The 13,607-nt window shown below is 44.7% G+C and overlaps 1 protein-coding gene across 2 annotated transcripts in view; it reads left to right on the top strand.

The window, feature by feature from the left end:
* Window positions 1-13,607, top strand: part of MTMR12 (myotubularin related protein 12) — a 72,247-nt gene that overhangs the window by 47,486 nt on the left and 11,154 nt on the right. For both annotated transcript variants that reach the window (XR_009353732.1, XM_059173730.1), the window contains exons 8-12: window positions 511-586; window positions 7,383-7,489; window positions 8,416-8,540; window positions 10,162-10,240; window positions 11,722-11,792. Coding sequence is in view for 1 of the 2 variants with exons in the window: in XM_059173730.1 (XP_059029713.1) it covers window positions 511-586; window positions 7,383-7,489; window positions 8,416-8,540; window positions 10,162-10,240; window positions 11,722-11,792 (458 nt within the window). In the remaining variant the exon portion in view is untranslated. The remainder of the gene's footprint in view (window positions 1-510; window positions 587-7,382; window positions 7,490-8,415; window positions 8,541-10,161; window positions 10,241-11,721; window positions 11,793-13,607) is intronic.

Below are 13,607 nucleotides of genomic sequence, written 5' to 3'. Positions count from 1 at the left end.
AGTAGGCAGAGAGGCAGGAAGAGAGAAAGGGGGAAGCAGGCTCCCTGCTGAGCCGAGAGCCCGATGCGGGACTCCATCCCAGGACCCTGGGATCATGACCTGAGCCGAAGGCAGAGGCTTTAACCCACTGAGCCACCCAGGCACCCCTAGTTACTGGTTTTTATATTAGTCTGACTGAAAGCATGGGTGCTTAATTGCCTCTGTGTGATAAGAAAGATCACTCCCAATTTTGAAATTCATAGACTTGTAGGTATCATACATCCAATCTCCTCATTTCATGGATGAGGAAACAGACCCAGAGAGTGGGGTAGCTTACTTAGGGTCACACAGAATCAGGCAGAGCTAGGATTTGGGTAGACCAGAGATAGTTCATCTGCCCTGGTTCCTCTTAGGAGGGAAATAAGGGTGGTGTCCTACCACTCTATTTCGCTTCCTCTGTTCATTAAAGTTGAGCTTTCATATTTAGTGAATTACTCCAGTACTAAAACTGATGACATTTCTTTCTTCTAGATTGCCAGCATACTTTGTTGTCCCCACCCCTCTTCCTGAAGAGGACGTGCGATGCTTTCAGGGCCGTGGCATACCAGTAAGTACATCTGGAAACCCTAATAGCCATGGGTTGCTCATCAACCCAATCTGGCAGATTATTCTATTTAAGGCCCTTGGCTTCAGTCCTCCGTCCAAAAGTAATCCAGAAACGTCTCAGGGGCCCACTAAAAGAGTCTCTCAGACATGAGGTTCCCTGGGACAGCTCTAAAGTTTTCACAGATGCAGTAGTCTTTGGCAGAAACATCTTAGAGCTGGAAGAGGATTACAGATCTGCCTAGTGTTGAAAGGCAGCCTGATTTTATACCTGAAATTATTTTGAAGCTGAGTCCCCCACTCTGAAGATAGTAGGATTTAAGATTGGTTTTGGCCCCACTATTAATTTTTGAGTAGGTGTGGCCATGTTTTCTCCCAGAGACAACATGGAGCATTTACTTAGTTCTCACAGAATAGACTGGGGTGGGAGCCATATTTAATGTGTCACTGATCAAAGAAAGCAAGACTCTGGCAGTTACTTCAGTGTCTAATTGGTGGTTGGGAGTTGCCAAGCCTTCAGGGAATTTAGGAAGGAATAAGAATTACAAATAAATGCTGTACTGTGCACATGGCTCGTTCATGAGAAAGATCACTCCTATATGGAAGGCAAGATGTTTAATCAGGGGTCACATGCCCAGAAGCCCATGTAGGCAGGGCAGGTAATGAGCTTGGCCCTTGCAATGAACCGGAGACCGTCCCCTTGACTTAAAGGGAAGGCTGCTTTTCTCTGCCAGCCAGTCTGTGCCATGTGGCAATTAGGGCCTGGTCTTGCCAGATACCCTGATTTCTCAGGAGGAGCCAGAGATAGGGATTTTTACATGAGTTTTGAATTTCCCTGATTTCTAAATGTATGCAACTGATTCAGATGTTTAAAAACAGGACTTTGGGCTAGAGTTGGCTCATGTCCCACTAGTTTGTAACCTTTGATTAAGAGCAGTGGTTCTCATACGTTCTGATCTCAGCACTCTATACTCTAAAAAGTTATTGAGGATTTCAAAGACTTTTTGTTGATGTGGATTATATTATTTGATATTCACCATATGAAATGTTAAACAAAGAATTTTAGTTTATTTTAGCAATAAACTTATTACATGTTAGTGTAAATAACACATTTTTGTGAAAAATAACTATAGTTCAAAATAAAAACAATAGCAGTGTTTTACATTTTTAAATATGGAAGACCCCTGGATTCTTTTTTCTGTATGTTTCATTCAGTCTGTTGTAGAATGTTAGGGTTTGGTTGAAGTACATGAAGAAAATCCAGCCTCACACAGATCCATATTAGGGAAAGGGAGGAATATTTATTCACTTTTTCAGATAATTCAGAATATTGTTCTTTGATGGTATGACAAAAAAATGAGAAGTGGTGGTTTCATAAAGGTTAATAGCAGTAAGGAATCCGAAAACATATGGAATACCTGGATGGCTTAGTTGGTTAAATGTCTGCCTTCAGCTCGGTCATGATCCTGGGGTCCTGGGATCAAGAGTCCCACATCAGGCTCCTTGCTCAGCGGGGAGCCTGCTTCTCCCTCTGCCTCTGCCTGCCATTCCCCCACTTGTGCTCTCTCTTTGTCTCTCTGACAAATAAGTAAATCTTCGGGGAGAAAAAAAAAAAAAGAATCTGAAAACATAATGAAGTTTTCACTCTTTACTAAATTAAAATCCATGGGGTCTGTCTTGTACTTGGAATAGGTTTTTGTTTTTGTTTTGTTTTTTTTAAAGATGTTATTTATTTATTTGACAGACAGATCACAAGTAGGCAGAGAAGCAGGCAGAGAGAGAGGAGGAAGCAGGCTCCCTGCTGAGCAGAGAGCCCGACGTGGGGCTCGATCCCAGGACCCCGGGATCATGACCTGAGCCAAAGGCAGAGGCTTTAACCCACTGAGCCACCCAGGCGCCCCTGGAATAGGTCTTAAAACATGATTTTATGACCTTATTTAGTGGTCATTTGGAAAGTGTTGGTTCAGGGGGTTATACAGATCATCCAAATATTAGTATGTTTCCTTACATAAAAATCACATCACATAAAATTACATAAATTTTACAGACTTGAAGAGTTACATACATACATACATAATTACATACATAAAATTACATACATAAAAATTAACATCACCCTTGTCTCATCAGAAAATGTTTTGGGAAGCTGTCTAGCTAGAGGCAGAGATTAGTTTTCCACAGTTCTAATTTTTGTATGAAACTCCAGTTTTTATCATTTGAAACAATTTGTCAGTTGTTTTCCTTGAAGTGATAGGGTCACTTCCTTCTTTTTTTTGTTGTTTTTTTTTTTTTTGTTTTGAGGATGGACATCTGCCGCATAGCAAAGTCTGAACACCCAGTGTTTGACTCTCACTTATCCTTCAGTTCCATGAAGAGAGCAGCCAGTTCACCTCTTACCGCAGTCTCATAAGTGCTTTTCCTCAAGACAAACACTGTACTTAAGTGCTTGGAGTGTACTTCCCACTCCATCAGAGCAATTTTAAAGCCTATTAATATTGACTATTAATCTGTAATGGTCAAGACTAATAAGACTAATAATTTTTAGTCATCCATTAAGGACATTCTCAAGTAAAACATTTTTTTTTCTGTGAGCGTGGGGCTGTGAAGAATACAGTGGTGGCCAGTGCCCTCTGGGAGCAGGGCCTTGACTGGTGCGAAGGCCCCCGCAGTCTCACCCGCCAGGGCTTTGGCACCATCCGTGCAAATGTCAGCACAGCGAAAAGGACAAGTTACTTCTTAGTATTATTCTCAGACCATCTGAAAGGATCTTGGGACCCCCTGCCCCAATCTGTAGACTACATTTTGAGAATCACTGTTTTCGAACAATGAAAATGACGGTCTTCATTCTTTAGCTTTTCAGAGATAGATCGAGGAAAAGAGGGTGAGCTCTGTGGGAAGAAACAAAGGTGAATTGTCTCTACGTGTGCAAACAGGCTGCCTCTCCGTCCAGCGTTGAAACTTGGGTACTGTGTTCTAGCCAGGCCTTGGGGCAGAGAAGTAGAAAATGTTCTGATGAGACCAGAGTGGGGAGCCAGCAGCATAACTTTGATAAAATAGTAGGAAGGTGTTCTCACATTTTTTAGATATGTCCTGAAAGTTGGTCGTGGAGTTTGCATGAATGGACAGCAGAAGAATATTATACAAGATGGAATTGACACGTTTCCCCAGGGAGCACAGAGCTCTCAGTACACAGAACATAAAATTTACCATTGTTGCCATTTTTGTGTACTTACAGTGCTGTGCAACCATTACCACTTTCTAGTTCCAGAACCTTTCCGTATCTCCATGCTTTCTTACCCTGACTTTTCAGCTAGTGTGTTTTTTCTTACCTTTACTTACATTCAGTGAAGACCTGCATGTATGTAGATTCTTGCTCCTATGCTAGCAACTTTGGCTCCCTTTACCCTCTGCTGTTCTCCGACCCCTGAGTATTGATCTTTTTTGGTTGTAGGGTGAGTGAACATTGCTGAAGATCCTTCGAACCAAACAGCAGAGTGTTACTGAATGGGATATGTGAAAGGCGTGTGTTACCTTGCCTTGGTTGGGCCTTTCTTCTGCTCAGCAGTCTGTTGTTCAACTCCCTTTGCATTCTGTATCGTTCCTTCCTAGGGCTGGTGTAAGCAATGTATTCATTCTCTTCAAGTTTGTAATTCCATTCTTAACTTTTGTACTGAGAGACGATGTTTCCCCTACTTCTGTGGGATCTTGGACAACCCGTGACAAGACCTCCCTCAGCTTTCCCCCTCACATCCTGTGGGTTTTCTCTGTGCTCCTGTTTCCTTCTCCTGAATCTAAACAGCTGCCTGGTTCCTGATCTCACGTGCCCTTGCTTTGTCAGGACCCCGCTTCCATCAGCCTTCGCTCCTCTCCGTGGATCTTTCCTGGTGTTCTGCTCTACCCAATGGCACACTCAGGCCTCCCCTGACCTGAAGAAGCCCCTCGTTAAGAATTACACTACTATCTTGTTCTTCCAGTACTGACAAACATCTTCAAAGACTGTACTAATTTTCCCTCCAATCTCTACTCATATCTTCTCCTACAGATGACTTTTGCCCCCTGCTCTGCTGGTGGACCCTCCAGAAGTCAGCTGGCCTTGTGCATCCCCCCTCCCCCCCAACAAACACTGCCCCCCCACCATACCAGTACAGCCCCCCAACTGAACCAGCACTCCCCTGTCCCAGCACTGCCCCCTCCCCTACCAACACTGCCCCCTAGTACCATCACTCCCTGTACCAGCGCTGCCCCCTAGTACGAGCAACTCCCCTGTACCAGCCCTCCCTGTACCAGCACTGCACGTTTGAAACTAATTATGGTCTCGACCTTTTTTGTGTCTAAATTCTTATCTTGTCTTGGACACACTGTGCTTTCTCAGTCTTCTGACCTCTTTAATAGTTCCTTCCTTCTCACACTGCTCTCTAGCCTCCAGTTGTAGATTTCCCCCTAAAGCTCTGTTTTGGGCTCTCTTCAGAGAGATACCTAAAGATGTATCAAGTAATGAATAATTTCCTCTCTCCCTTTTAAAAGTTAAACAGGATTAACAGACAGTGATTCTTGTTTGTTGTCAAGACATTTATACTAAGACACCAGACAGAAATTATGCATATTATAATAAGAGAAGACAAGTGTTTTGTTAAATTCCAGTGAGAAGTCTGTCTTCGACCAAGAAGTTTGCTTGTTTTCTATTTATCTTTTTCAAATAGAGAACAATAAGGGAATTGCCTCAGATGAGATGAGACAGGTATGGTTGTGACCTCAAAAGAAAATGAATCATTTGTGCGCCTGGGTGGCTCAGTTGGTTAAGTGACTGCCTTCAGCTCAGGTCATGATCCTGGAGTCTTCAGGATGGAGCCTGCATCAGGCTCCCTGCTCAGTAGGGAGCCTGCTTCTCCCCCTGACCCTCCCCCTCACACGTTTTCTCTCTCTCATTCTGTCTCTGACAAGTAAATAAATCTTTAAAAAGAAAAAAATGAATTATTAACAGTCAAATGTCATCGAGAGCCAACCCTTCTGCCCCAGGAGAAGAGAGTAAAAAGGATAAAGGACACATAATTTTTGTAGAACCTGTCACTTAGTCGTAGCTAAGAGTGTCTCCCCTTTTATCCAAGTGAGCTGCACCACGTAGGGGGACAGGATTGCTTGGGCATTCAAAATACCGCCACCCCTGGCAGAGGACTAGGGACTGCGTGCTGGTTTCTGTACATTAGAATGCTTAGCATGACGTTGGGTAAGGGAGGGAGAGGTCAGCAAAGGGCCTTTTGATTTGTCTCCGTGTCCTAACACTTCCAGCCTCATTTTCAATCTTAATGAGTCAAAGTATGGCTTGGCCCAGAGAAGGGGAGTCACTGCTTTTTGGTGTTTCCTAAGACGGTTCTGTGTTCCTCTGTCCTCTCTGCCTGGGTGCGCGCATCGTCTCTCCCTTGTCAGCTGGCAGCCAGCTGCCGTGTCCAGAGCCCCAGGCTGCCTTCCCCTCCTAAACTTGTAACCCCTCATCTACTGTGCCTTCTGGATGTCTGCGCGTGGGTGTCGTGTCGGCACTGGACACCTAGTGTGCCCAACACCAATTCTGTCCTCTTCCCCTGACGCCCCAAACCAGTTCTGCCTCCCGGCTTCCTAAGTGTAGCACAGAGTATCACCTGGACCGGGTGCTGATCTTGAACCTCGTGGCCCTGGCGTCTGCTGCTAGCATGGCCAGTGTATGCTTTATACCATTCATTGCAGATGATTAGCAAAAAAGTACCATCTCCCCGTAGCAGAATTATGGAAGACATCTTCTTCCTCTCCGTTTACCTTTGAGCTAAGGCGGAGAACTCGGTCAGCAGAGTGGTGGCTGGCCTCTAGCCATTCTCAACCCTTAACCAGGCCTTTATGGGGCTCAAAGTCCACAACGGTACTCACCGGCCCCGACCAGCCTTGCCCTCTGCTCCAAGCCAGGCTCTCCCGGCAGATTACTTTGTCCCAAGATCAGTCCTCATTTCCCTTCATTCCTGCAAATCAGAGCAAACAGACAAAAGCCCCCACTGTAGCCAGAAGAGTGCCTGACCCCCTGAGCCTGTCTGTCACTTACAGTCATTCTTATGATTTCCTCCTCTTGCCTTCCCTTTCTTCCTTGAAATTCTCTTCTCTCGTTTACCACGTTCTCCCTTTTATTATGTTTGTAAATATATTTCCCTTTTGAAACTATAAACTCCTTGAAGGTAGACCCATATCTTAGCCTTCTTCACATCGTCTTTGCGCAGTGCACTGCCCTGCACCTACGGGCCTTCTGTGTTGAATCGCCAGCTTCCCTTCGTTCCAGCGTGAACTTTCTGTGGTGACGGGAGCTGCCCGCTGCTTGCCATCCGACCGTTTGTCAGAGTGCTGCAACTGGGAGTGCAGCTTGAGGAGGTTCTTGGGTCTCTCCAGGCCTCAGTTTCCTGCTGTTGATGGGGTTGAGGATCTTCCCTGTCTCAGAGCGTGACTGTGAGAATCAGACGGGTTAGCGGACGGATGACCGAGCTAACTAGTGCGGTCTGTGCGCTGATGTCAGTGGCGATGCTGCCGTCTAGGCTCCCAGCACTAAAGCCAAGTCCAAAGGTGTACGTTAGACCATAAGCAAGGCTGAGTGTGACTATCTAGACTGGTTTGTTTTAAGACTAATTCTGTGTTTCTCCGTGTGTAACTACTCTTTGGCTTAACAGTTGAGTACATCTGGCCACGTCTTACTGACATGAAACGTTTGCCTGTATGAATTTAAAGGCTAAGCTTTCTGTCTCCTGCTGGATTGTGTGTTATGTCTGAAAAGCCTTTATTCCCCCTTGCAGATATGGTGCTGGTCCTGCCACAATGGATGTGCCATTTTGAAAATGTCAGCACTGCCCAAAGAACCGGATGATGGCCTTTTACAAAACCAGAAGAGCTTCTTGGATGGGTGAATACTGTTCTGCATTTTGTTACTGACTAGCTCAGTTCTTCCTTTCCCAGAAGCCGGGGAACAGTTCTTAATAGTATTCCTCCTGTTTACCTGCTGACAACTTAGCGCTTGGGAATAGCACATACATAGAGTGATTGGGTTTTGTTTGTTTTTAAAGATCTTATTTATGTGAGAGAGAGAGCAAGCATGAGTGGGGGAAGAGCAGAGGGAGAAGGAGAAGCAGACTCCCCACTGAGCAGGGAGCCCGATGCAGGGCTCGATCCTAGGACTCCGGGATCCTGACCTGCACAAAAGGCAGATGGCTAATGGGCTGAGTCACCCAGGCACCCCTAGAGCGGTTCTTTTTAATCACGTTGAAAGGAGGGGTATGTGGCTGGCTCAGTTGGTAGAGGACGCCCCTCTTGATCTTGGGTTTGTGAGTTCAAGGCCCACACTGGGAGTAGAGATTATTGAAAAAATAAACTTGAAAAAAAATTAATTTTGAAAAGAGTCATTATAATCATTAAAAATGTCAACCACATTGTTTTTATAGATGCATGCCAAAGTGTTTGGGGGAAGTGGATTGATGGCTATGGTGTTGACAGTGGTCAAATCCAAGCCATGGCCTATGTCACTGTCCTTTAATACATGTTTGAAATTTTTCCAAAATGTGGAAAAAAAAACCCAAAGTGGATGAATTAAAAAGAGAAAATAAGACAACTTTGAAATTACATTGCCATGGTTTCAAGTCATGGCTCTGTCAGCTTCTAATCTTCATAATCTTAAACCGGAGGTGCTCCATGTGCTTCCATTTCCCCCTGCTCCACCGGCTGGGGACGGCAGTCTGTGGTGGACGGACCTGGGCACCTAGTACGTGCTCAGGACAAATAAGCCATTTCTAATTCACATCTGCCCTTCTAATCGTGTTACTTTTTGATACCTAGAATTTACAAGACCATCCACAGGCCACCCTATGAAACTGTTAAAACCGAAGACCTTTCGAGCAACTTCCTGTCCCTGCAGGACATCCAGACCGCATACTCTAAATTTAAGCAGCTCTTTCTGATAGGTGAGAAGAATGCTGAGTAAAAACTTTCTGTCACATGGGGAAAGTCATGTGGGTCAGGTGAAAGTTGGTGCCTTTTCCCTGGGCTCTGTTTGCACCAGAGGCTCGTGGCCGTGAGGGTTGATGTGGTAGAATGGAGGGGCGGGTTAGTGGCCAAGGGGCCGTGTCATTGCCATGTCCGCCCCCCATTTTTCCCCAGGCTTTTACCCCACCGCCCCTTCTCGTGGCTGTGAACACAGGCCCACCCCTCCTCTTCTCTCAGTCGCCAGCACCCTGGTTGCCCAGAGGTGAACACTGGGACTCCTTCCTTTAAAAGTCTTGGGACCGTGCAGTGCCAGTACTCGCCGGCTCTCACAGTGATTTGTTAAACAAATGGTCTGTTTGGGTTCATTGGTGGTTTATTGAATGGACCTCCCCGTCCCACGTGGAAATACCTTCTTTCCCTTCTAATCAAGCAGAAATGGACAAAGTAGGAAATGAAGTGTGCATGTCCCAGCCTCCCCCGCTTCCTGCGCAGGCTGCCCATTAGAGCAGTTTAGGACCTGCACCCAGTTGAGCTCAGTTATCCATGCGCCTCGTTCCTCAGTGAGTCTGTGTTACCGTCTGAGATTGGTCACGCTCACATGTAATTTTTCCCTAACTTGGACTTTTTAGCTTAGCAAATTCCAACTAATTCAGGATTCATTTCTTCAGCCAACATTTATGGAATTTCCATTAAATACACTGACTATGGAGGCATTTGAGATAAAGATGAATAGGACACCCAGGGCCACAGTAGTGTCCACCGCTAAGGAGAACACACTGTGTTGTGTGTTACAAAATAGATTAATAAAAAGCAGGGACCTGGCTGAGAGTGATACATTGTATTAGTTTGTTGTTTTTCATTTTTTTATTTTTTTGCAGATCTTAAATTTTGGGTACTCTGCACATTCAGTGTGTAGAAACTTCTCTAGTAACAAACGATAGAAATGACCCCTGAATGTGTGGTCTTCACTGCACTAGTCGTTGCAGGACTGTGATTCTACACTTCCATTCTCATCTTCCAGGACTTGCAGAGGTGTCTGCCTTGTCACTAATCTGAGTTTGCAACTTTGACGAGTCTTAGACATCCATGAAATGCATGCTTTCTATATCAAGGGGTTGTGGAGGATGGTGTAGTGTGAGCAAGGAAAATGTGTTTGTGCATTTAGGATGCCAGTAGAAACCAAGTCTCCCAATTTGGGCTGCCCAGCATCAGGATGTATCGGCGTTGCATTTTCCACTACTAGGAACAGTATAGCCTGCGTCCTGACCATTTCTGCCTAAAACATGTTACTCTCTTCGTTGAGTTAAAAGGAGGACTGTGACTTTATCTACATACTGTGGGGCACTTTTTATTTGAGCAATAAAAATCTAAAATACCCATTTTAGACTGCCACCCCCTTCCAGGGGCTTAAAGTTCAAACACCATTTCAGCCAAAGTCTGGAAATGTCCCTTGCTAAAAGCAGGGATACGTGCTTGGAGTCTGCAGTCCAGTCCAGGACTGACTGTGTGAATGGTATGCTTGAGTAGCATGGATTTTTGATGGTAGATGTGGAAGAGAACAGTAAACTGACTTCTTACTCTTTTTTTTTTTTCTTCCAGATAATAGTACCGAATTTTGGGACACTGATATAAAATGGTTTTCTCTGTTGGAAAGCAGCAGCTGGCTTGACATAACCAGGTATTTCAAGCCATTGTTTTGCTCATGAATTTTATAGTTCTCTAATTCAAAGTAGTAAAGCAAATTGACAGATAATTTAACTGTTTTCTGTTTCATAGTTAACTGTTCTTAGATCACATGTTCTACTCAGGGCTCAGCTGGATTTTACATGCTATATATTCTGTGCAGGTCTGGTCTGAATTTATAGACATGCAGAGAGATGCTCCAAAAGAGATCTGCTCCAAAAGAGATCTCTGTAGGCTCTAGACTAGGCATTGAAAGGCTGCCAGAAAGGGGACGTGGCAACCCAAGATCCTAACTGAGGCAGCAGGGCTGGCCTCCTAGCCAGAACCAAGCAGGAACCGGGATTGCAAAGGGGAGGGATGCTGCTTGTTTACTGAAAATGTGTCTCGTGTGTATATTACCTATACACGTTTTGAATTCGTGTCTCATATATATATTATCTATTTAAAAATGATTACAGGGTGTGATCGCAGGACCCTGGGATCATAACCTGAACTAAAGGCAGACACTTAACCAACTAAGCCACCCAGGTGCCCCTTTTTTTCATAACTTTATGATTAATCTCAATTAGTCATTTTGGGTTTTAGAATTAAGTTGAGAGCCCCAGAGACAGAATTACATTCTCTTCCCTACTTCATAGTTTGACTAGTTCCCCTCTGTTGCCATTAAGTTAAGAGGGGACACAAGGAGGCACAGAACAGAGGTGATGATTGGGGGTATGAGCTCCAGCCCTGGGATTCTTTTGAAGAAAGAGAAGAATTCTTCCCTTGACCTGGCACGGCATCTCTCTCAGTTCTGTCGGGGAGGTTTGTGGCATGGAGCCTCAGTCCTCCAAACACTTATTACCAAATACATCTTGAAGAGCCTGCCACATGTCCCATAATTTGCATGTATAATTGCAAACAGTGATGAATGTCATATAGAAAAGAACCCTTCATTATGTGGGGAGTGCAGAGAACAGTGAAGAGTCAGCCAAGGAAGGCGCCTCTGCAGGCAGAGAACCCTCATTAGAAGTAGAGAACAGTCAAAGCTGTAAAAGTAATAGTGTGTGCAGAGACAGACAAAAGGGATTTCTGGGTCTTTTGGGTCTTGTCAGCCACAACGACACGTTTGGCAAGTGACCTTGAATTCAATGATGCGGGCGTACAGCAGTTTCTGATGTGGGCATTGGCAGGTCTTCCTGGAACTCTGGGGCTTGAGTTCTCAAGAAGAGTTTGTAGTTTAGAAATCACCTAGCTACGTTTCAACATCAGTTCTGGGATTCCCTTCTGAAATTTTTCAGTTTCTAATTGGCAAATGAATGTCTTGCAGTATCTGAGTAGTATAAATGGTAATTTGCTTCTTTTCTGGAGGATTTCAAGCGGAAAAACAAATGAGATTGTCTCCCTTAATCTTCAGTTTTCTGTGTCTAAACTTCTCGTCGTTTTGATACCAGCCTCAGGAACTAACGCTGCTTTTCTTGTCTCTTTCCAATTTAGACGTTGCCTGAAAAAAGCAATAGAGATTACAGAATGTCTAGAAGCACAAAACATGAACGTTCTTCTTTTAGGTAATATATTTAAAGTACAAAGAGTGGTTTTCATTTTCTTTCACTTGAGATTCAGCTTCTGTATACACAGTTTTATGGAACTGGAATTGTCATGTAAAAGGAGTGAGCCAGTAGAAATCCCTCCCATTCTGTTCTTCTCTGACCTTGGTCTCCTCTGCATTTGAGGTCAGTGTTACAATTTTAAAAATAAATCCTTCGTTTAGAACTTGGCAGACCTATTTGCAGCCCAAGAAGGAATTGTTTGGTATCTTGACCAAAGCTCATATTTCCAGTGCTTTGGATTTTGTTTTATATTAACTCAGCTTGGTTAAAGTTAAAACCTTTTGATAATTTGTTTTATATAAAGAAACCCGTGGATGGTTTAATTGTTATTTTTATGCCTTTGTGTTTGATAATGTTGTGCAGTTGCTGTAGAAACTTTGTGGGTCATGATTTCCTTTTCCTCAGTGGGCTTAACTTGCTATACTTGCCAACAGGACATAAACATTCAGAATGTGTAAAAACAGGTGTAAACCACTTTTTTTTTTAAAGGTTGTTGCTGAAATTGGTTAAATCTGAGCTAAAATGTTATGTTTGCTATTCAGAATATTTTAAACTTCGTATAGATCTGCACTTGCAGTTCAGTAGGTCATCTCCTGCTTTCATGCCCTGAAGCTTTTACCATTGCTCTGATGCACTCATGACTGCAGAAATCTCGCCTCCCTGGCAGGCTGGAAAATGTGTCTGCCTGGGGCTTCTGTACCACCTGATATTGGCTCAGTGACTTCAAATTGAATACATTTATTGAGCACATATCATGTGCAGAGCTGTAGACTTCTGCCTTCTAGAAGTTTACCACTTAACGAGAGAGTTGACCTGAACATGTTATTGAAAAAGACCTAACCACCAATGACAGAACAGACTGACTGACTGGTACAGAGGAGGAGGGATGAATTAGGATCTGAGAGGGGAAGTACCCAGGGCCAGATGGCACTAGCCAGAGTCGCGTCAAACAAAATCTGCATCTTTGGCTGAGGTATGAGAAGTCACTCGCTCTCAGGTGGGCGACTGAGCTGTCTCCTCTGAATTCTCCTTTGCTGGCCCCTCTGCCTGTTGTTACCCACTCATGTGCTGTGAATACCCTTCACATGCAAGAAGGAGTATCCCTTTAAAAATGAAACTTGTTTCAGAGGCTGATAGCACCCCGTAGACGGAGCTGTTTCTTGGCGATCCGTGTGCTCCCATAGTGGAGACCTGTCTCCCGGTAGAGAAGCGGGAGTGCACGTGTAGGCCTCCCGGTTCCAGGGTCAGAGTGAAAAGCTTCCTGGGGGAAGCACCTGCCTACTTAGAATTCACTCTCAGGTTTCTCTGCACCGCTGCGCGTGCCACCATCCTCAGGGACATTTTTAAGTAGCTGCTGGAGTTGCACTTTTTGTAAAGGGGAAACCACAGGGGATGTAGATCCTACCTTTTAGGATCTGAAAACTCTAAGGCCAGTGTATGCACGGTAATGTATGCTTTTACTTGCTGTGAGTCCTGAATGCTAAATAAGCGTGTGAACTGAATTTGCGCTGTTCGGGCTTTGTACTGTGCGCTCAGGGATGGGCGTCTGGGAGTCGGCCGAGGGGAGTCTCCTCCAGGCTAGGCGGAGGGAAACAGGCCCCTCTGTGCTCTCAGACAGAAAGGGAAAGAGCTGTGGAGCTGGGAATAAGGGAGTCCAGAGATCTCAGCTTCCTCCAAAGAGGAGGGAGTGCAGGAAAGGAGCTCCGAGGTGAGTCTGAGAAGCAGCCAAGCCTGGGAGCAGTGGGTCCACTGAGGCCTCTAGCTTTGACACGG

The sequence above is a fragment of the Mustela lutreola genome, chromosome 5 (genome assembly GCF_030435805.1).
Source record: "Mustela lutreola isolate mMusLut2 chromosome 5, mMusLut2.pri, whole genome shotgun sequence".
In the NCBI taxonomy this organism is placed as follows: Eukaryota; Metazoa; Chordata; class Mammalia; order Carnivora; family Mustelidae; genus Mustela; species Mustela lutreola.
The sequence above is the reverse complement of the archived record's forward strand: the minus strand, read 5'-3'. Positions and strand labels throughout refer to the sequence as shown.